Source organism: Brienomyrus brachyistius, chromosome 14, assembly GCF_023856365.1.
Source record: "Brienomyrus brachyistius isolate T26 chromosome 14, BBRACH_0.4, whole genome shotgun sequence".
Classification (NCBI taxonomy): domain Eukaryota; kingdom Metazoa; phylum Chordata; class Actinopteri; order Osteoglossiformes; family Mormyridae; genus Brienomyrus; species Brienomyrus brachyistius.
In genome coordinates this window covers 4,264,393-4,288,736 of record NC_064546.1, presented here as the reverse complement: position 1 = coordinate 4,288,736, position 24,344 = coordinate 4,264,393, and the positions used below count along the sequence as shown (strand labels likewise).

The window sequence follows — 24,344 nt, the reverse complement described above, 5'->3', positions numbered from 1 at the left end:
CACTTTTCTTAAAGCTCTCATCTAAAATGCACTATAGATACCTTCATAATTCATTATAAGGCTCGGTATAAGCATTAATAAAGCATTACAGCATCATCACTTGACAGCAGGCATTATAGTGTTGAATATAATACTTCACAAGCTCTAATAAAGCTGCAATCAATACTGCACTAAACATGCTTCATAATGCATTGTAATGGTAGGTAAAAGATTAAGGATACTTTGTTCTGCATTATGAAGGTATCTATAGGGCGTTATAGATGAAAGTTTCATAAAGTCTTCTAAATGCATAATAAACATGGCTATAATGTATTATGCCTTTTTATAAATATTTACACGTGTGTTTATAATGCTTTATGAATGCATTATAATGTGATTCTTATGGACATGACATACATAGAAAGCGTTACCACTGTCAGGGTCAGTGCCGTCTGACCCCATCCTCTATGACTTACCCCTGTTTGGCCCGTTAAACATTTGTGAGTTTTCTCTACTCCGGGGACTGTCACATAGCTCCATGGGTTGAGTGTGTGGCTTAGAGACTCAAGCCCTCCTGGTAACACCTTCCATGAAGGCTTGCTAAAATCCAGCCTCATCTGTTTCCAAGTACTTATTGGTTTTCTGTTCCCCAGTGTTTGTTATTTTCTGTCTTAGTTTTCTTGTTCTAGGTTTACCATCCCTGTGTTCTCTTCTGGATTTGTTTTGTACCTTTTGCTTCACGTTAATTATCTTTGCATTGTATTCCTAGTGTCTGGTTAATGTTTCCTAGTTTAATACCTGTTAAGCTTCCTAGTTCTGCGCTCATTATTGTTAATTAGCTCCACCTGCTGCTTGTTGCCCTGTGTCTTTGTTGATTGGTTGTCCTGCTCATGTTTCCCTCCTGCCTCCTCGTTAGCCCGGCTCTGTGTGTATTTAAGTGCCTGCCCTGCTGTGTTATTTAATAAGTTGTTGTGCATGTCTGTATGCCATGTTACTGTGTATTTTAAGTTCTGCTTGGTTTCCTAGTCGTGCTCCCTGTTTGGCCCACTTCCCTAGTTGTGTTGCTTTATGGTTTCTTTAATTGATTCTTATTTTTCCCTGTTTGTTATTGACCCCTCATGGTACTACTATTTCGCGGCTTTTCCCTGGTTTTTGTTCTATTTTGTTAATAAAGCCCTTTTGTCTCGGAGGAGTCCTGTGGATCTTCACTCCTTTCCCGCCTATGACATGCCGGCTTGCGACACTCACTCATCATTTGTTTATTTAGCAGATGCTTTAAAGAAAGACAGGATTTCCTTCTTCGTGTTATTTTTCTCATATTTACAATATAAAGTTCTTTAGAAACTGAGCTTGACCAAAGTCATGAAAAGCAGAAATATGCAATGTTAGGCCAACTACAGTTTATAATGATCACTCTAATTTGTCCAAGAATCGGGTTGAAAGTGATTCATTTCACCAAAAACAAACATTGCTCCTCTCACTTTTTCATGCCAACTTGTTTTATTTGGGGGGGCAGTAGCGCAGATGTAATTTAAAAAAAAAAAAATTACTTTCACCTGGTGGTACCTGCCGGACCTCTAGATTAATATTACAAGTTTGAAATAAACTGTATTTGTTGTGTTTGTAGTAGTCACACATGTATTTGCAGTGCATAACTATAACAACCGTTAATCACTTAGCACAGCCAAAGTGATAAACTGTTCTCTAGTTTATTTGTGGGTTCATCGTAAACTGCCTGTATCTCCTCCATTCATAGTTTTTTTTCTTGTCCTTCAGTTCACCTTGAATTTTGCAGAGAATTTTTACATTTATGCACACGAAAAGGAGAAAACAGAGATTAATGGACACCTCCCTGGGTGACATTAATTAAAAATGGCAGGTTTGTATGAGTCATGAAATACTTTAATAAGAAATGCAAAAGCTTAGTGTATTATTTAAAAAAAATACCATTGCTTGTTATTAAATATTTCCCAGTATATGAGTGCAGGAATTCTTGGTATTCTAGCTTAATTGAACGATTGACCATTTCCCATAACCCCCCACTTCTGTATAGGTTACAGTGAGCCTATGCCAGCAAATGCGCAGAAACTACAGGAAACACCCTGAATGAGATTTCAGTTCTTCTCAGGGCAGAAACACAGTCTGATAGGCGCTGAAACTGGCACAGTGCCACTAATCCCTTCACTGGCATGGTGCTGGTTTAGTCATGGCTGCAACAGGCCTTTTCCTGGTGGCCCATGGGTTTGTGGGCCGGCAAAATTCATCACAAGGATCCTCAGCCCCCATTTAACAAAATGTGTCACTCACTCAATATTATCATGCCCCCCCCAACCCCCCGCTCAATAAACTGTGAGGCAAACCAGAAAACTGTTTGAAGAGCTTGCAGAAGCTCTTAGAAGTTCCTATCTTAAAGCACAGCCAGAATTTATTTGACTCCAGCAGTGTCTTCATGGTGTCTTGTAATTTCAGGAGTCCAATCTTTTCCTAGGTCAGAAAAGCTTTTCCTAGGTCATGGCACACGGAGCAGAAATCCCATAGCAGACTCATTATTGAAGACTGTGTTGCACACGCAAAACATTCTCAGTGCTATACATGGTGAAACTGTGGATGTTGTTTCAGGAGAGGAGTGGAAATCGACAAAATGTTCCAAGTTGCCGGGAAAGGAATGCTTATAATGATGTTTGCCTTACAATTTTTAAGGATGAAAAATGCATATTTTGCTAAACTCAGGGGATTAATACGTACTGAATATTTTCAACACAAATTTACACAATGGAACAGCTGTCGCCCAATTTTAGACACTAAAACGTATGAAATGAGAAACATGAAGAATAGCATGATTTTATAATAATAATTATATTATTCTAATTATATATATATCTGTTTTTTTTCATATAGACTACTGACTTTTCATTTGTTTTACTCTATACGACAATTATTTCCCCTCTGGGTACTTTTGTCTTGCATCATTTATTGCATTTATTCTTTTTTTTCTAATACCTCGTTACTGCGATAACTGCGGATGAAATACTGTTCCCCGAAGGACACACAGACTACTTGTTCGTGGGACCGATAGGAACAAAACGTCTCTGTAAGCTTATTTGCCGCCAGTCAGGCTTTAGGACCGAGTGCATAGATAAAGTGGTACAGAGAGAGAGAGAACAGAAGGGCGAATCAGGGATAGCTTTTCGGTTCAAGGATAGATCCTCAGCATCAGCAACGCCATGAGTAACACCGAAAGCGAGCAGAGGTGCCCTTTTATCTGAGGAGTGGGTGCGTGGTACTCAGGCTTCAAGCCACCGAAACCGAGTCTGAGAACATTATTAAGGAGCCATGGGATACTGCGGGAGGCACCCGTTTATTAATCTTCTGCTGTGCATCCCAATAGGTAGGTATAGGTATTTTTATCTTGAGTTACAGTTAATAGAGTTATAATAATATCTGCACAAATTTTCTTCCTTCAGGCTACTGGTATTCGTAAAAATATCCATACTTGGATGTTCTTAAACGAAAATGCTGAAAATTACTTTATGAGGAGTAGAATTATGAACTCTGGTGAGCGTTACGTGGTTGACAAAAAGTTCTGGCGCTTCGTAAAATTGTGGTAGTTTTAAATATTTAATCCAAAAAAAACGTTACATGAACATGTACCGAAAGTATTTAATGTAGTACTGTATTTTAAAATTAATCATTTCTTTTTATTATTTTGCTGGCATTAATGTAAATATTATATTCTGTGTATACTATACTATATAAATAGTAGAGAAACGTTCAGTTAAGACATGGATGATTCACAGGCGAGCGTTTTGTTTTTCTTAATCCGCTCAGGCCACTGCAATTAAAGCTCGCTTTTATCTTGAGATAAAGGTACCGTATTTCGTTGATCAGATGTTACTGAACAAGCCCCGAACTTATTTATGTAATTCATTTACTTGGATTTGATATGAAAATATGTTCTGGTTGAAGGCTATCTCGTATCCTTCTTTCATTTTATAAACACAGTAATTTGTTTAATCGTATTTATATGTTTAAGCCTATATTTTGCATTCAGCCGTAAATATTTAGTAAATAAGTTTATCTGATCAAAGTTGCTTGAAACTGGAGGTCAGGTATAGAAATGCTGATGACTGCACTTAGGCTACATCCTTTGGAGTCCTGTTTCTGAAGATACAGTATCAATGATAGTTACATTAATGACGTTTAAGTGCTTCAAGATACTACCAAAGTAAACAATTTCTTGGCATAACTGTTATTAACTCACTCCAACTTCTGCCTGATGGATGAAGGCACACAGACAAATAATGAAGTTAAGCTTCATAAACGTAACCTGATTGTATACCGTATATGTATTTTGTAAAGGAAAACCTCGGTTTATAATAATGCTATAGGCTCACACACATTTGTTCTGCTTTCTACTCTACACAATGTGTTCTTGCTTTGACTTTTTATTAAATATCATTTTTATTTGTAGTTCTCTAAAATTTTCAAACATATTTTCCAGAGATGAAGTGGGATTATTGGTCAGCAATACATTTCTTTCAGCTGTCTGGTGCGGAGGTGATGCTGAAAGTCAGCTAAATTAGAAATGTCATTTCTTGTCACTTTGTGACTTTAGAAATTAATATATATATATATATATATATATATATATATATATATATATATATATATATAAATTATTATTCTGAGTTACGATCTTAATTTCTCTGAAACTGTTGGAACTTTTAAAATTCATATGGTTCTGAGAATTATTTTATATTATATTAACGCATAGTATGTAATAATAAAATATGCAATATTTAGAATTTAGTGATTAATTGTCATTGTTGACACACTACAACACTCAGTGCACAACAATGAAATGTGTTCTCTGTATTTAACCCATATATGAGAATGTGACATAGCAAGGGGCAGCTAATTCAGCGCCCAGGGAGCAGTGCTTGGGGGGGTACCTTGGTCAGGGTAAATTGCTATGAGTGTAATGATGTGACAAAGGGGGAAGATACTAATCGTATGTATAAAAACCTGCACAGGAAATGAAGGAACTGTGATTAAATTGAAAAAGGTAAGTCCTTTGTTGGGGCTTGATGAGTGAAAGATTCGGGATGGATGAATGAAACACTCTATGTTTCAATCATGTGCATCGTTATTAATCAGCCAATGAGGGATCAGAACCTTAAACGCCTCAATTTGATGGCAGTTACCTTTGAAAAAAGTAACATCATCAGCATGTCTTAGATCAGCTTGTTGTAAATGAATAATCAGGCAAAGACAACAGATACTCTTGTAGTAGTTATATATACAGTTTATTCAAAACAGTCATCCTGTGTAGCTTGATGTACTGGAAATTTTATGAACTTACCGGGGCGATGTGTGCCTCAGTGGGTTGGACCTTTTTGGCTGTGATTTGAAGGTCATCTGTTCAGATCCCTGGGTAGGCAGAGTGATCCCACCTGTGGGTCTCTGAGAAAGACCCTTAATCCCAATTGCTTTCTCAATTGTATTTTGTGTTGGATAAAAGTGTCGACTAAATATGTGATACTCCAGGAAATATATATAATAATTCAGAACGCAAGTAATGAGTGAAACTTTCTGATTTATTATAATTGCTATCTCTGGTACCTCTGTTCAAATGGAATGTGAAGAGCTTCAAGGACAACAGAGCTTAAGACAGGATTTCATTTTATAAGGATACAACTTCCTAGTGTCCAGTGGTCTTAACCTTTAAGAAAGAAATGTACTACAACTCAGTTAACCCCCCTGGGAGATAAATGCCTTTTATTATAACTTGTTCCCTCGTTATTTTATGATTAGCTTGACACCCAGAAGGCTCAGCACCGAGAATTCCTTTAGGAGCCACTGCTGCATATGTCTCAGTTAGATAACCGGGTTATTCCATTGTGCTCTGCTGTTTTTCTAAGCATTTCCACCCTAGGCTGCCCCATGAGTGCTTCCCACAGAGCTGACAGGTACCTGCAAATGGCCAGTGCCTACTGGTTATCCGTCACCATGCTGCATGGACCATAGCTTGCAAAGAAAACGTTCAGAAGCTAAAGTTAGCCTAAGGAGGATTCATAGTACAGCAAGGCTGAATGAGAAATGGGAAATTCAACCTGCAAACTCACTAAAAGATAAAAAGGAACTAAATGCAGTCATAATATGCAGAGAAATAAAGAAAAGACTTCAGTAAAATTCACACTGATATTCAAATGAAGCTCCAGTCTATCTTGGCGAAACCCCGGCAGAGGACTTTCACATGATATCAATCAGCTTTCATCCTAAGGCGGGCAGCTTAATGAGAAACAACCAGCACATCTGTATTCTCCTTATAGCATAGCATTCTGCACAAGGTGTTGTTATTCAGGAAACGAAACTAAATTATTTTTCCTGAAGACAATTTAATCACTCATTCTTTTGCTATTCCGGCCTCTTTCTTTTTGTTTCAGGTTTGGCTTTAAAAAAAAAATTTTCATGTGGAGAAAACCATAAATCAGAGTTTTATGTTGCACATTTCTGTATATTATTTCAAGAAATGCACTGGGCTAATGAGAATAAATAACATCTAGAAACCCCTCTAGTATCATAAAATAGCATCAGACCTGTTTTATTCAATCCAATTTTTAAAAAAACATCTCATAATTTGAAACCCAATACTCCAACGGTTAATCTGTGATGATTTCGAGAACAAGTGTGATAGATTGTGGAGCCGTGCCTTTAACTGTGAAGCATGTTTTCAATTGGATGATGTATTACGTTCCTTCATGTGGAGTTTGGTGGAACTATTGTAGTTTTGAAGTCAAAACAGATGTATGCAGCTCAAAAACAGTCACTTCCATAAATCCATTCACCTGATTCTGATGTTGCCACCATGTAATATTTTAATGATTTTGGAGAACACTTACACTATATTGCCAAACCTATTGGGACATCTAGCTTTACACACACATTAACTTTACTGACATCCCATTCTTAAAATATAGGCTTTAATATGCAGCTGGCCCACCCTTTGTAGCTATAACAGCTTTAACTCTTCTGAGAAGGCTGTCCACAAGGTTTAGGAGTGTGTTTATGGGAATTTCTGATCATTCTTCCAGGAGAGCATTTGTGAGGTCAGGCACTGATGTTGGACGAGAAGGCCTGGCTTACATTCATCCCAAAGGTGTTCTGTACAGGCCAGTCAAGTTCCTCCACACTCTCTCATCCATTATGGACCTTGCTTGGTGCACCGGTACGCAGTCATGTTGGAACAGGAAGGGGTCGTCCCCAAACTGTTCCTACAAAGTTGGGAGCATGAAATTGTCCAAAATGGCTTTGAATGCTGTAGCATTAAGAGTTCCATTGAATGGAATTAAAGCTCCAAGCCCAACCCCTGAAAAACAACCCCATACCATAACTTTGCACTTGGCACAATACAGTCAAAAACTGCCAAACCCAGACTCGTCCATCAGATTTCCAGACAGAGAAGTGTGATTTGTCACTCCAGAGAACACGTCTCCACTGCTCTAGAGTCCAGTGGCAGTGTGCTTTACACCACTGCATCTGACACTCTGCATTGCACTTGGTAATGTAAGGTTAGGATGCAGCTGCTCAGTTACGGAAATCCATTCCACAAAGTTCTCTATGCAGTGTTCTTGAGTTAATCTGAAGGCCACACGAAGTTTGGAGGTCTGTAGCTATTGACTCTGCAGACAGTTGGTGACTTCTGCACACTGTGCGCCTCAGCATGTGCTGTTCCCACTCTGTGATTTTACCTACCACTTCATGGCTGAGTTGTTGTTGTTCCCAATTGCTTCCAGTTTGTTATAAATACCACTAACAGTTGACCGTGGAATATTTAGTAGCGAGGAAATTTCACAAATGCACTTATTGCACAGGTGGCATCCTATCATGTTACCGTGTTTGAACTCACTTAGCTCCTGAGAGTGACCCATTATTTCACAAATGTTTGTAGAAGCAGTCTGCATGCCGAGGTGCTTGGTTTTATACACCCGTGGCCATGGAAGTGATTGGAACACCTGAATTAAAATTGGCAATATATTGTGCAAGAGTTAATATTAATGCACTGGTGACAGTATACCCCATAAGTCAGCATCATTGACCTTCTAATCAAGAAATAAACAGGTCAATTACATTAGGGTGCTGCCTGACAATGTGATGTCACAATGCTTCTATGATGACAAATAATAAGTAATAGAGACCACCGTGATTAAAAGAGGATGTACGCACTAAGCATTTCACGTGATTCAACATGATGACTTAGTCACCACTACACTGTTAAATTGTAATCATTTCATGCTTATCTTACAGCCATATTACTTTAACCATGTTATGGGCACGGTGCATTTTCCAGTATACAGTCTTGGGAAAAAGAAAGTACACCTCCATTCTAAGGTTTTACATGTCGGGAAATCATTTTTAAAAATCATCTGTTCCTTAGCAGGTCATAGAATTAGATAAATAAAACCTCAGATGAACAAAAATACCTGCCATATCTCATTATTTATTTAACAAAAACTATGCCAAATTGCAGATGTGGTGTGTGAAAAATTAAGTAACTGTTTCCATAGGAATTACGAGGGTAAATAGCAGCAAGGTGCTGCTAATGAAACACACTTGATTAAATGATCATCAGCAGGTGTGACCACCTCTATAAATGCTGAAGTGTTGGTAGTTTGCTGGTTTGGAGCATTCAGGTGTGTGTTGACACAATGCCAAGGAGGAAAGACATCAGCAATGATCTTTGAGAAGCATTTGTTCCTGCCCATCAATCTGGGAAGGGTTATAAGGCCATTTCCAAACAATTTGAAGTCCATCCTTCTACAGTGAGAAAGATTATTCATAAATGGAAAACAATTCAAGTCTTTCTAGGAGTGGATATCCCAGCAAATTCATTTTAAGGTCAGACTGTGCAGCGCTCAGAGAAATTGCAAAGAAACCCAAGAGTTACATTTCGGACTCTAAATGTTATAGTTCATGACTAGAAAGAGGTTCAACAAGTATGGTTTGTTTGGAAGGGCCAGGAGAAAGCCTTTAAAGCTTCTAAAAGGAACATGACAGGATGGCTTAGGCTTGCGAAGTTGCACCTGAACAAACCGCAAGACTTCTGGAATAATGTCATTTGGACAGATGAGACCAAAGTGGAGATGTTTGGCCATGATGCATGCACTGTCAAGCACGGTGGTGGAGGGGCGATGATTTGGGCTTGTTTTGCAGCCACAGGACCTGGGCACCATGTAGTCATTGAGTCAACTATGAACTCCTTTGTATACCAAGGTACAGTATTGTTGAGTCAAATATGAAGCCATCTGACAGCTAAAGCTTGGCCGAAATTGGGTCATGCAAGAGGATAATGATCCCAATGACACCAGCAAATCTATAACAGAATGACTGAAAAAGAAAAGAATCAAGTTGTTGTAATGGCCAAGTCAAAGTCCAGACCTCAATGCAATTGAAATGCTATGGCAGGACCTTAAGAGAGCTGTGCATAAATGAATGTCTGCAAACCTCAATGAACTGAAGCAACACTGTAAAGAAGAGCAGGCCAAAATTCCTCTACGATGGTGTGAGAGAATGATAGTCATACATAAAACGATTACTTCAAGTTCTTGCTGTTTAACGTGGTTCAACATGCTATTGAATCACGAGGTGTTTTTCATGCGTGACTTCTTTTTGGTAATATAAATAGTAATGGAAACTGTTGTGTGTTGTTTTACACCTGAGGTTTGCTTTAAATCGTTTTAGAACATGGTAAGTACCAGAGAGATGTCCTCATACATTAAACCATTGAACTAAAAGAGGATGTACTTTCTCTTTCACATGATTGTATTTAGAATGACCCAGGACAAAACACAAGGCCTCTTACTGGTTATATTATGACTGGTTTTAAAGAAACAGTAGAACTTTCTCAGTAAAATAAAGTTCAAGCATTTTAGGAGACTGAATAATACCATTAAACCATTTGAATACCAGCATTTCTTTATAATACCCAGAAATAGACGAATCACTGAAAAGAGCTTTGTAATGATTGTATTTAGTTCGTCTCCTGTGGACTGTGCATAGCATGCAAGCTTCCTTGGCATCTATCATTTAGGAATGAATTACACTTTAGAAAATTTAATTGTTTCAGTATGTCTATGAAAAGTAAAACAGTATATTCTCTGAGCTACTCAGTGAAAAATACTGCATTTGTGTTTTCAAGTCTTCTATTTGATATCAATTAGTCAAATAGACTAATTGATATCAAATGAGAATATGTATTGAAACAAAAGCCTTGTAGTTGCTGATATATATGATTTTGTATTTTATTGTGTGAGAGTGTCTTGGGTCAGAAGGACAAACTGGACAGTAAACAAGATGTTTGCATGGAGAAATGCTTTGAGCTTCTGGGGGAAACAGGGATCAGGAGGGATGCAAAAAGTTCCACAAAAAATTTAAGCTGTTGTTGAAATGGGAACAGAAGAGATCATTGAAAAATGATTTTTGTTCAAGGTACTTGCAGAAAACGGCTTCATCTTCGCATCTTCTGAAAGATGCACAGAGAGGTGCACTCTGCCTCCGTTATTTGTAGACTGGTTTGTTTGCATTACCTCCCCTAAAGATCAACGCATTAATCTTGGCTGAGGTTCCTCATGAAGGGGTTAATGCAACAGCTTAGTTGTTATTCTCGGGCTGTGAAATCCTGTCGTTTTTTCAACTGATATTTGAGACCTCTAGGCATGTTTGAAGATAGGTTTCCAGGAAGCATGTGACGTTTTCACCTGTTATTATTGTGATTAAATACACAGACATGGGTATAGGAGATACAGGGGATTTTGTGTTGTTGCCCATCTCTTGCTGATTTGTTTTGTGTTTGTTGAGCTCCTGACTCTCTGCGGTCATGAAAGATCCCTGGGCATATTTCAAAAGAGTAGGTGGTGGTACCCTGATGTCCTGGCCAAAACCGCCCATTGTAGCCCTTTCAAATCTGGCCTCCTAATCATCTCCTGTATCTAATTGGTGAACTTTCTCCTGCCCCTTTCACCTTAGCTACTGTGTAGTGAGCGTACTGGTGCAGAATGGCATCATCCAGGAGTGCGTTACACAGTGGTGGTGGTTCAAGTGGCTCCTCATTGGTTCTGTAAAGCGCTTCAGGTGTCTTGAAAAGTACCATATAAATGCAAATTTAACATTCATTCATGATCAAATATGTGTTTTCTTGATGAATAAAATGATCTTTTTATATAATAGGTCATCATTACTACTGCAGGGCTATTGTCATACCTCTTTTGAAGTTTATCATTGTTCCTATAAGGTGTGAAGTGCTTTACATCCAATAATCAGTTCATTTGATACACTTACCTGCTTATGCAAGCAATCTGTGCCTCCAAACTGTGAAACATGTGGCTGCAGCTGAATATGCACAGCAAAGTGTGAAGAGTTTCAGTCCATGTTGTGAAGGTGCTGTGTTTGTTGATGCCACATGCGGAGGGTCTAGCACGTCAGAAACCTTCCTGAAATGTTCAGTACGACAATGGTGTGCAGAAGGGCTTCTCTGCGTGCACAGCTTGTTTACCCTTGAAATAGTTTTGGAGGCAAAAGCAGGGCCTGTTTGGTACTTGCTAAGTGTACAACTGAGGGCAGGGGCGTTGGAAATAGGGGGTTAGGGAGGACACCCCCCCCCCTCCAATATCAGCAGGCCCACCTCCCGAAAATAAGTCGGGTTAAATAATCAAAAGTATGTTCCTTATCTTTTATCATTGTTGTGCATGCAGTGCGTGAACACGCACATATACAGAACCTAACGAGAAATGTAGTCCTGTTTCAGACAAACCCATTTTATCATATGGATCAGTTTTTTCTTTTTTGCTATGTTTAGTGCTGAAACTGCACCCTAAACTGTGCTGTTTTAAATGATAAAATCTATATTATTATAAACTTATTTTTAAATATTTCTTACACCGCATCCTTTTTTGATGTGACTACTCTGACCATTGTGATATCAGGATATACACTGTATTGCCAAAGGTATTGGGACACCCCCCGCCCCAGATCATTGAATTCAGGTGTTCCAATCACTTCCATAGCCGCAGGTGCAAACCAAGCACCTAGGCATGCAGACTGCTTCTCCAAACATTTACAAAAGAATGGGTCGCTCACAGGAGCTCAGTGAGTTCCGTGGTACTGTGATAGGATGCCACCTCAGCAATAAGTCCATTCCTGAAATTTCCTCATTACTAAATATTCCACGGTCAACTGTTAGTGGTACTATAACAAAGTGGAAGCAATTGGGAACAATAGCAACTCAGCCATGATACGGAAGGCTACATAAAATCACAGAGCAGGGACAACGAAAGCTGAGGCGCACAGTGTGTAGAAGTAGTCAACTTTCTGCAGAGTCCACAGCTACAGACCTTCAAACTTCATGTGGCCTTCAGATTAACTCAAGAACAGTGCATAGAGAACTGTATGGTTTGGGTTTCCATGGCCGACCAGCTGCATCCTAGCCTTACATCACCAGGTTCAACACAAAGCGTTGAATGCAGTGGTGTTAAGCACACTGCCACTAGACTCTAGAGCAGTGGAGATGTGTTCTCTGAAGTGATGAATCATGGTTATCTGGCAATCAGGATTTGCCAGTTGCCAGGAGAACAGTACTTGCCTGACTGCATTGTGCTGAGTCTAATGTTTGGTGGAGGGGGGATTATGCTGTGGGGATATTTTTCAGGGGTTGGGCTTGGCCTGTTAGTTCCAGAGAAAGGAACTCTTAATTCTGCAGTATTCAAAGCCATTTTGGACAAATTTATGCTCCCAACTTTGTGGGAACAGTTTGGGGACGACCCCTTCCTGTTCCAACATGACTATGCACCAGTGCACAAAGCAGGGTCCATAAGGACATGGATGAGCGAGTCTGGTGTGGAGGAACTTGACTGGCCTGCAGAGTCCTGACCTCAACCCGATAGAACACCTTTGGGATGAATTAGAGCGGAGACTGCGAGCCAGGCCTTCTCGTCCAACATCAGTGCCTGACCTCACAAATGCTTTCCAGGAATAATGGTCAAAAATTTCCACAAACACACTCCTAAACTTTGTGGACAGCCTTCCCAGAAGAGTTGAAGCTGTTATAGCTGCAAAGGGTGGACCAATTCCATATTAAAGCATATGTATTAAGAATGGGATGTCATTAACATTCATGTGTGTTTAAAGGCAGGTGTCCCAATATATTTGGCAATATAGTGTACATCGCATCCCTCCACATCGATAGGCCAAATTCAGTACCTCCCAATGTCAAACTCCTTCAAACGCCACTGCCTGAGGGTATATTAATAAAGAAGCATCAAGTAAAATCAAACTCAAAATAAAACCCTAAATCTTTTCTCTGAACTCAAGACAAAGCTGTAACCATTGAAGAAAATCTAATCTTTCATAATAATAAAATTCAAAGGATCCTAATGAGACTGTTCTAGACTGCAGTGCCTTACCTGTTCTTTGGTGCTGTACCTTGTCGGATCCTTGGTCGATGACCATCTTTAGTGCCCTTATAGGGAAGCAAAGGGCAGATAATTTCTGGAAACGTTCCTGAAACTTTCCATGGGCTGGAGAAAATTTAACTCTCTGGAACTCTGCACGAGCTGTGAAATATGGCAGAGAAAGCAAACTGTACGAACACATACAACATAGAATATGACTTATAAACAGTACGTTTTGATGCAAATGCTTATTTTGGGGTGCTTTTATGCACACATAATTACTCACAAGCACTTCGTTGCACAGTGGTATCACTATTATTGCCATTTTTTTCAGCTACATTTAAGTTCCCTGTTATAGGCTAACCTGCAGTTTTGCTAATTTCTAGATAATTCCCATTAATTCCTATATATTTCCATTAATTCCCATGGAAAGTTTCCAACTTTGGAAATTCCCAGAATTTTGCAGCCCTAGCCTTATATGTTTTTATGTGATAAAGCGGGCTTTGGCATTAGGGAGATCTGGAGGACAGGCATTGGAGAGGCTGGCTTCAGAGCAGGCTGCAGCCAGGTGACAGGGTGGCATGCTCACTAACAGGAAAACAACATCCTGTCCACAGGATTCAGCAGAACTGAGCTCCCCCTCAACTTGTTTGTATATAACATGCTTTTGCCTCATGCATTTGCATCTGCATTCCCACCAAAAGCAGGTCCATTTACCTTATTATTAGTCACTTGAAAAAATATAGGGAATACTAGTTCCTGGAAATGAGTTTTGAATGTCTGTCTAGGTGATAGTGTCAATCATCTACCTTTTCTGTATCAGTATTTTTGTTGTCTCCAGAATATCATCAGGACTGACAGCTGTAAAAACACTGCCTTCATGCCCTTAAGCATGTCATCTTTTCCCTTGTGACCATTTGCTCCAAGCAGAAACACACGGCATGCAGCTCCTAGCCTTTCCAGTGTCACTGCTTTTCTGCCTGTCACCCCCCCCCCCCCCCCCCCACCCCTTCCCCAACGGGCAGCGTGTTTCCTGAGTTTCTGCTTGGGCTCTGACAGGTAGTCTGATGAAACATGTCCCTAATCTCTCTCTAAGGGGGGAAATCAAAGAACGCTGCTCTACCACAGGGTGTTGCTTCTCAGAAAAATTGGTTCTTGATTATTACTGTCTGAAACGGGTCACTAAAAATCAGCACAGACGTGCTACAGGTGGAGACAGATGACAGGAAGAGGGAAGAACCATTATAAAGCCTGATGCTGATACCTCCACGGTGCTCTAAGCAACTTTTCTGGGGCTCCTTCTTGATAAGTGTCATCTGCCTGCATACACCTCCTGCTCCAAGTGATCTGGCCCCAAAGCGGGACATATAACCTTGTTATACATTGATCTATTGCACACATGCAGCTTTTACTGTATGACGATTTCTTGGTTGTGAAGCCCACTGAATGTGCCCAAATTTGCTGCTTCTTGTATCTTTTGCATTCTGGAGCCTATCCTGGAATCTATGGGCACAAGGCAGGGAACAACCCAGGATGGGTGCACTAACCCAGGATGGGGCACTAACCCAGGATGGGGCACAAACCTAGGATGGGGCACTAACCCAGGATGGGGCACTAACCCAGGATGGGGCACAAACCTAGGATGGGGCACTAACCCAGGATGGGGCACTAACCCAGGATGGGGCACAAACCTAGGATGGGGCACTAACCCAGGATGGGTGCACTAACCCAGGATGGGGCACTAACCCAGGATGGGGCACAAACCTAGGATGGGGCACTAACCCAGGATGGGGCACTAACCCAGGATGGGGCACTAACCCATCACAGGGCACACTCACACACCACTCACCCCTATGGGCAATTTGGTAACTCCAATTGACCTTAGCATGTTTTTGGACTGGGGAAGCCCACAGGAAACCCCATGACAACACACATGGAGCCAGGGCAGAACCCTGCTTCCAGAGGTGTGTGGTAGAATTGCTAACCACCATGCCGCCCCTACTTACACACTAACCCAGTCCTGTAGCCCAATGTCAGACTCAGGTTTTACTGAAACCAGAGGCACAGGAAAAGGCCCTTACATACTTACATGTGGGGCATGTTTCCATAACATTGTTTAAATGTTTTAGCTTATTAAGTCACTGATATAGGCAGTCTTGCCATTTCCTCACGTAAATGTATGGCCTTCTGGAAAGAGAATACATAGACAGAGTTTGTCTTCTTCGTAGTGGGTGGCATGCTTTGGCTTTTCAGGAGGAAAGGGTCGATGTAATTAGACGTTTCTTGTTGGTCTTTGGTCTTTCTGTAGCAAAGGAGCCTCATCTAATATTTGTAGAGGTATCATGTCAAAGTTACACTGATGACTCCAAAAAGATTCTGTACGTGAATCAGTCATTGAGCTGTCTCTCTGCTTTGTTTTGACCATAAAAATCCTAATCTAATGATAATCTAATGAAATAGGAGACATGCAGATTATATATTTTCCTTTAATATATGGAAAAGAGTCTGATACAGGCTAGTTCGGAAAACAACCAAAAACGATCTTGATAGCCATTGTCCATTTATGAATCTAAGTAGAGAATTACTATTAATCAGAATTGCCTTTGTTAACTGCCTTTTGCTGTGGACTGGGTGTATCCCTTAGAGAAAAGGCAGAGTTTGACAGTGTCAGGGCCATTTCTGGGGAGACAGTAAGAGCACACGCAGAGATGTCATTATTAATCACATGACCCTCTCAACCCCTGTTTCTTGTTGCATCTTCAGTTTAAATGACAACTGGATGTGACTATCCTCAGATACTCAAAGCACTTGATTAAGTCTGAGAAAAATGTTATCATGGCAGTTGGTGTTTACTTTGATGTCGTTGACATAATGTTCTGCGATTTTAGCAGCTTCTGGGTTTTTGAGTCTTATGTGAGATTCTAGCTGCAAAACCTCAGTTTTGCAAACCATCAGCACCAACACGTGTCAACAAAAATTAGAAGCTGCAGTGTAGCTGTCACGATCGCGGACAAAGCGGGCGATCGCACTGGAGTCAATCGAGCTAGGAACAGGCAGGTAGGCAAACTTCGGGGGAAACTGGGGATTTATTAAGGGCAAGGGCAGAACGGAACACAGGCATCGACAAACATCAATGACGGACAAGGAACCAACGCAAGACACAGACTGAAATACACAAGACTGGGCAAACATAATCAGACACAGCTGGGTACGATCAGGGAAGCACACGTGGATAATCAGGGGGCGTGGCACACACGAGGATCGTACGAGCTGGGCGTGACAGTAGCAGAATAAAATCTGCTCCTTATTTCCCGCATGTGTTTTTACTCATTATTCCTTAAATGAAGAGAAATGTCAAACCCTGGCTCCTGTAACGCTTCCCATATAACTTCGTAGAAAAAACAGAAATAAAACCAGGCTGTCCAACACCAGATCTAGACTTAAACTTTGATACATACTCATTCACATGCACTGAATTAATTCCCTTTGATGCTGGCAAAAGCACTGAAAAACTTAAAACAAGATTCTTTTTTACCTTAAAGTACCAGGAAAATGCAAAGTGCGTCTCCAGACTGGTTTGATTGCTGATATTAAACCATTATTATAGATTCATATATATCACGCATGGTCAATAAACAACAGAAAAACAAAAAAATCCTAATTTTAACAGAATGTAAATCAGTGTCCTACAAAGAGACAGCTATACCAATGTCCCCACAATAGCTTTGTAAGGGATTGTAACGTGTGAAATTGTTCCTGCCTTTGTTTTTTAATAGTGAGTTACTGTATAAGTAATCGACAGATTAAATTACATATTCATGCTTCAGGAAAGGTTACACTAAATATACTGAAGGTCTTACTGTTCAACTATTATTGTGAACATTGATACATGACTTGGTGCTATACTTGATGGAATCTTGTGAACTAATGCGTTTAATAAATATAATGACAGATTTTAACTGGAATTTACTCTCAAAATTGGTGGGACTGTCCAAAGCTATTGCTTTATTGTCTGTTGCTGTGCTGAGTGCATGGGAGAATTTCCTTACGAGCAGGGCCCATTCTAGGATTTGACTCTTAGGGGGTCAGCCCCCAGTACGGGTGCCACATATCGCTAAATGGATTTAGAAAAATAACTGTTTAGGAATGCTGAGACAAAGAAGCCTTCAAAAATTGGGTCTAGAATTGCCTATGGGTACAAGTCAGAGGTTTGTAAGGTAGAACTGGGCCCACATGTCCCCTTCTGTAATGATGGCTGACTGGGTCCAGTTGAACACTAGGAGATTTACGAAAACAGCCAGAAATAAGAATGAGGCGGGACTTAAAGCCTTAATTTGGCTCTAGCTGCAACCAATTATATAAAAATTCAATTATTTGACTTTTTTGCAGTTCCCAAAAGGGTGATTCATGGGCACTGGCTTATTGTGTAGATCTGGTCTATCTCTGGACCATCCATACCCACACTGGGGGCATTTTGTACCCTGAGACTCGCCTCTGTAGCACCAGGGGGACGTGGTGTCCTATAAGAGCCACAAAGAGCCTCACAGCGCTCATCTGATTAATTAATGCAATATAAATGATAGAAAACTGCAAAGTCTAACCGGTGCTGTTGCAAATGTTCGCTGACTGAGACACTTTTTATGCGGCAGGGAATTTTTGCCTGTCCCCTAAGTACAAAACTCAAAGATGCTTTTAGAGGAAAATCTCCCACCAAGGCCGGCCCTGAGTGTTCTGACGCCCTAGGCAAGATTCTGCTAATTCTAATGTTCATCATTTTTCTCATATTTTTATTACAGCAGAATGTACGATTGTAAAGCTTTAGCCCTTCCCAGCGCTGACATATCTAACGAGGGAATTGGTTCCTCATATATATTCTCGAATGTCTCCCTAGAGACTGCCAGTCATGCCGTGTATTTGTTCTCTTCCCACCATCAGACCATCTGGTTTAGCTAATTAAAGGCTTGATGATGAATTGATTAATTGAATGAGGTGTGACGACAGCAGAGGCTGAGTTGGCTCTCTGAGGAGAGATTGAGAGCCACTTATGCAGGCAGCCCCCGGAGTCCAACCCGGCGGTGCTTCGAGAGTTTATCTGTTCAAACACGCAGCAGCTCATCTTCAGGCTCTTGGCCTCGTACAGGTGGCATTTGGAAAGTTCTCATCAAAGTTCCTCAGTTTCTTGTTCAAAGATGCTACAGCAGAGTGTAGAACTTGGAGTATAGAACTGACAGTCATCCGGTTAAAGGCCATATCCTTAACGTTTGCACTACCTATGGCTCAGTTTGGATTTGGTCATTTATTTTTCTATGCTTCTCCAGCCTTAGCCAAGTACCTGAGGGGGTGAAGATTTGACATTCCCACTTTTTCCAACGGTTCCCTAAGTCAGTGCCCACTCCGAAGACGCTGCTCTGGGCAAATCTCCATCTTGCCTTTCCCAGAATCCATTTCCAATTTCTTCAGTAATTATATCAATATCGCCATAATGATATACATAGATTGCTGACTTCAGACAAAGGTACCACCGCAGACATTTTTATGGTGCAGTTCATTTTAACAGATGCGAGTTTTTACATTGTAATTTCAAAGTGTTTTTACTTTCATTAAAATTGGTGCTATGGTTGCGGTTTCCAAGAAGGTGTTTGTGGAATCAGACGTGGAAACCATAAGGCATGTCTGAGGACGTCCAGATGCTGAGCAGAAATAGTTTTTTCTAATGGGAATGAAGACTGTTGTGTAAGTATAATTTTAGTTGATATTACGGAGATTCCAGTGTTTTGTAGGAGGACAAGTAGATCTGTTTGGATGTCTGTACTATGTCTATCTCACAGTTCTAATTGTAGGAGAAACCCCACAATCTGAGCTGCCTCTGTAGCCTCTGCCAGCTCAAATGGTCAGCATTCAGACTAGACTTACCCTTAGTCTTTGGAGTGTTTTGATTCATAATAGAATATTTGTGTTTGCTTTTGGCTGCTGCTGATTTCGGCTTCATATGTTATTTGTTGTGTTTTGTGTATGTTTCTGCCAGGGTGCCTGAATGGTTACTTTTCGGTCTCTCTTTGTCTATATAGTCTATATGTTAAGCTCCTAATGGTAATTCAATTTAATTCCAATAGCAATGTGACCGTGTTTTATCAATGCAGATTTCGTTTCAGGCTGCAGACAGTCCTTCATTTGTTTTCCGGCCTTTTGAAGGAGCCATCAGTTCTGCTTGGTGACGTTTCTATGTTTTTACCATCAGCTTTTTCACTGTCCTCCCTTCCTTTCCATTCGTCTGTTACACTGTAGCTCAGGCACCCGTTTGTTGCTGCTCTTCTTTATTTGTAAATGCAGCGGGAAATTGGACTTCAGACGGGAGTCACATGATTGCCATATTAACTTTTGGGGGCTTTGAACACCAGATAGAACACAACGTCCGGCTAATTTGGGGCTGACCCCTGGAGAGAAGACCTTTGGTGCTATTTCTGCTTGTTTTCTATAATAATCTATGTTTATTGCTGTCTGTCTAAATAAGAGCTGCTATTGACTTTACCATTTTGCCTAAACCTTAAATTGGGAAAATTTATAAACAGCAATGTAATAAGCCCCAGGGCTTCTAGGAAATGATATTACATGTAAAACAGACAGACCGACAGCTGGTTATTTAGAGGTTAGTGTGAGAAAAATAAACTTCAAACTTCCTCTCTCGCTCATTGACAAACATGCAGAATATGAAAGACAGGATCTTTGAACGTGACCATCACATCATGTGGCCTTATTTAGACAATGACATCACAGGAATGGGGTTTCTTTCATACTTTGCCCCAAGTCTCACTTTTCACAGGCTGCTTTTTCACTCCTGGTGCCCAGCTTCAGCCTGAGGAATACATGTTTTCTCCAGAGACAAGGCTGGAGTGGTTTCCATCCTTTAACTCCACTCTGCTTTGCCGAAAGCCCTGCAGCAGCTAGAATGTCTGGCTATGATCCTGCTTATTATCTACACGAAAGGATCAGAGTCCAGTTTGTTTGGATAATGTCTAAAACCTTTCAGTCTCCACGATGGCAGAAAAGTGCCTAAGGTACAGACTGTGATCTACTGGGACACAGCTCAACTATTACGTTTTATGTTTTACATATCCATCCATCCATCCATCCATCCATCCATCCATTTTCCAAACCGCTTATCCTACTGGGTCGCGGGGGGTCCGGAGCCTGAGGGCTCTTGATTGTCTGAGATTTATTTTTCAAATCACTTCTCTTGAAAGGAAGATCTGGTTATTAGGGCAGAAAGGATCCAGCATCCCCCCCCCCCCCCCCCCCCCCCCGCTTTCCCTCACTCAGAAATCCAGCCATCATACTGCAAGAGGGATATTAATTGGGCTCGGCTGAAATTTCGGAATCACTGCACAAATAAGACTTTTGGCAAAGTGTTTCTTCAAGGAGGAATGATTCTAGTAATTTCTGATCTACTAACACTGTGTCTGAGATTGTTATATATTCTCAGGAAAAAGATTAAAGTTTGTACCACTGCTTATCACTGGGGCTGTTCCCTCGAGGGTCTGCCAATTGTACCCTTAGCTGTATGTAATTGTACCTATTAAGGTACAGAAATGGACTCTGAGGAACATTTCTGTACCATGGTGCATTAATGCTATTTGTACCTGAGGGATGTTCCTCAGAGTTCAATTTTGTACCTTAAAACGTACCATTACAAGGGTACAGCCCCAGAGACAAGAAAAGGTACACATTTTTACTGTTTTTTCTGAGAGTGTATGTTGGCTCACCCTGTTTGTATATCATTAGAAAATTGAGACTGGGATTATGGTTATGAATGAGAAACACCTTACCTAATGGCATTCGGTAAGACTTTACAAGATAATGATTTTTACATTTTTTATTTTTATAATTGTCAGCATAAATATGAAAAAAAGCAGATAAATGCCCTTATTTTCCAAAGCAAAACACAGAAACACCCTTTGATCCATCAGTATATGCAGTGCCTATGCTACAAATCATCAGTATTTTCAAACTATAATTTCAGCAGTAATGCAGATGTTCCTGATTATCTGCTCTAAATACTTGATTCATCTTTTCACCACTGATCTTGAGCGTGTGATTTTAAAGCCATAGAATTATGGGTGTTAACATGATATTTGCTCACAACCAGGTAGTTAAATAATGAGTTTGAACCCTCCTCAAAGTTAAGTTCATCCTGTGGGTCGGGGTTTGGGGTCGACACACTGATTTCACCATGGGTCCATGAGCAAGACTCAACCCCCAGTTACTCCAGGGACTGACTGGTGCTAAATAAGAAAAATGTAACAGACGCACCACAGATGTTGTCGTCTTGCCTGTTCTATTTGCTGGAGTCACAGCTTCTAGCTCCCTGTTCACTGCTGTCCCATCTCCGGTTTATAGTTTGCCTCATCTCATGCTAGTCTGTGTACCTCATCCTCTTAGTGTGTATACTTGGTTGGATAATTCAGTTAAGAAAATGAGCTGCACCAAGTTCCCTGATTGTGGCATAACATACAGGCTAAATGCACTCTGTCCACTGGGCCACTGTCCAAAGGCCCATTGAAGTCTTTGAAGGAACATCACATCCTTCTGGTCATGCTCTGCATGCTGTACAGGAAGCTATGCGAGACAGACATTGAGACGTATGGATCTGCAATGTATGGCTGTGGATCCGCGTGACGCTCTGGACTGTCTGCAGCTGCCACTCCATAAGAAGACGGTCTGGCTTGATTTCCTCACTCCTGCTTCTTTGGACGGCTGAAGGCTCAATCTGCTTTCTGTTTGGAAAGGAAATAAGAAGGATTCAAGTAGAACTTATTCAGATGTAGTGTGCTTTCAATTTCACTGCAATGGTATTGATTATAAAAAAGACCTGAATTCAAAGTCATGCATGTCACGGGGAGGAAATGAAAAACTAGTGAAAACAATATAAAACAATCTATTTATGGTGACTAGATGAATAGAATGAGATTTATTGTTAGGCTTCTCATGTCATCCAGAAGAACTTGTAGGATCTAAAACATAAATCTCTGCAGGGCCTTGAGATGCTCTCACTTTCTCTCCAGTTCACGATAAAATTCCTTAAACAGTAAGTGCTTAATTACATACCCACTGATCACATGTGTAACTTTCAGCTATTTCTCGTGACACTCATTGATATCTCATTTATGATTGTATTTTTGTACCAATTATTTAATAGCAATAAAAAAAATATCATGCATTAAGAGGAAGCAGAAAAAACACAATATCTTATTGCAATGCTTCCCAACCCGGTCCTTGGGAACCCCCAGGCAGTCCATGTTTTTGCTCCTACTGGGAGCTGGGAGGGAGCAAAAACGTGGATATCTGCGGGTCCCCAAGGATGGGATTGGTAAACACTGCCTTAATGAAACTTTAGAACCGGGCAGCATGGTGGCTCAGTGAGTCTCAATGTTGCCTTACACCTTCCTGGTACATGTGTCATATTAGTGAATGACCTACAGTATATTATGGTTCTATAAGTCATGTTACTAGACTGACCTGTGGTTCCTGAGGTAATTGTTTTTTGAGAGGAATGAGGTTAAAGGTGATTCATTTAGAACTTCCATCCATGCATCCATTTTCCAAACCGCTTATCCTACTGGGTCGCGGAAGCAATGGGCACGAGGCAGGGAACAACCCAGGATGGGGGGCCAGCCCATCGCAGGGCACACTCACACACCATTCACTCACACATGCACACCTACGGGCAATTTAGTAACTCCAATTAGCTTCAGCATGTTTTTGGACTGTGGGGGGAAACCGGAGTACCCAGAGGAAACCCCACGATGACATGGGGAGAACATGCAAACTCCACACACATGTGACCCAGGTGGAGACTCGAACCTGGGTCCCAGAGGTGTGCACCACCATGCCGCCCCCCCAGTACTATATCATGTGGTTTTATTTATATTTCCTTTACATTTGATTTGCAGTTGTCTGTAAGGGGCCACGTTTACATTGCAGTTATACCCAGTACTTCTCTGAGACTTAAGCATGCCGTATAAAATGCTTTGTGAAGTGTGCCTTTGTGATCAAAATGAGATTATTCTCTCAAATGGCAGCTGTAGTTAAGTTGTCACAATGAACAATGCAAACGAACTCCGTGTGGTTGACTGCCAGTTCACTTTTCTCCTTCATCGCTTTTCGTTAGCAGTGGAGAATTTCAGACACTGATTTCAAGAATAAAATTGAGAAAGACCCTGTTTGCAGTTCAGGGGGAAGGTTAAAGCCAGTTCATTAAATTTAATTAATGAATTCAATGATCCAAAACTTGGCTGCCAACCTAATGTGGGTAAGGATGGAAGACAACTTCAAGAATTAGCTTGCTCGGTGCCTCTGTTTGTGAGGCACCTGTTTCTCTGCCAAGCTACTGTGCAGAGCCCTTTGGACAATGAGGGTTGCCTCGGACCTGTGTCTAAATAAAGGGCACCATCTCCTGGCACGCGGCTCAGTATCGCACCGGCTCTCTAAATGAGCCCAATAGCACTTGGAAATAAACAAAGCTGTGAACAAATTTTATAAATGAGTCTGACTCTTTGCCCAACTTTTTGTGGGTGTGCATTGAATACTTTAGGATGATGGCTATTTTTTTGCACAAGTAGTTAACATCAAAAGATGTTAGATGTGAGATGCTGCTGACCTTCATTTATATATACTGTGGACAGGCAATAAGCAAAGCCTCCTACCTTTTTAATGGGCAGTGTTTGACCACGAAATGCTGAATGATAAATGTCTTTGCATTTCAAAGGGGCCTTTGAATGCATGTAAATAAATACATTTTATGACTGAATTTTGTATTCTCAGTTTTTTGTGAATTTGTTGTTTTATTCAAAGATTTTGTTGACATCAAAAATACTTTTATCTTTAACCATATCATAAAGGGAATTGTTTTGTTTTGCTTTTTTT

At 40.6% G+C, this 24,344-nt stretch overlaps 1 protein-coding gene across 1 annotated transcript in view; it reads left to right on the top strand.

The window, feature by feature from the left end:
• Window positions 1-3,100: 3,100 nt before the first annotated feature.
• ltk (leukocyte receptor tyrosine kinase) overlaps window positions 3,101-24,344 on the top strand; it is a 60,216-nt gene continuing 38,972 nt past the window's right edge. Inside the window, exon 1 of the mRNA XM_048973815.1 lies at window positions 3,101-3,367. Within this exon, the coding sequence (XP_048829772.1) occupies window positions 3,313-3,367 (55 nt within the window). The 5' untranslated portion in view covers window positions 3,101-3,312. The remainder of the gene's footprint in view (window positions 3,368-24,344) is intronic.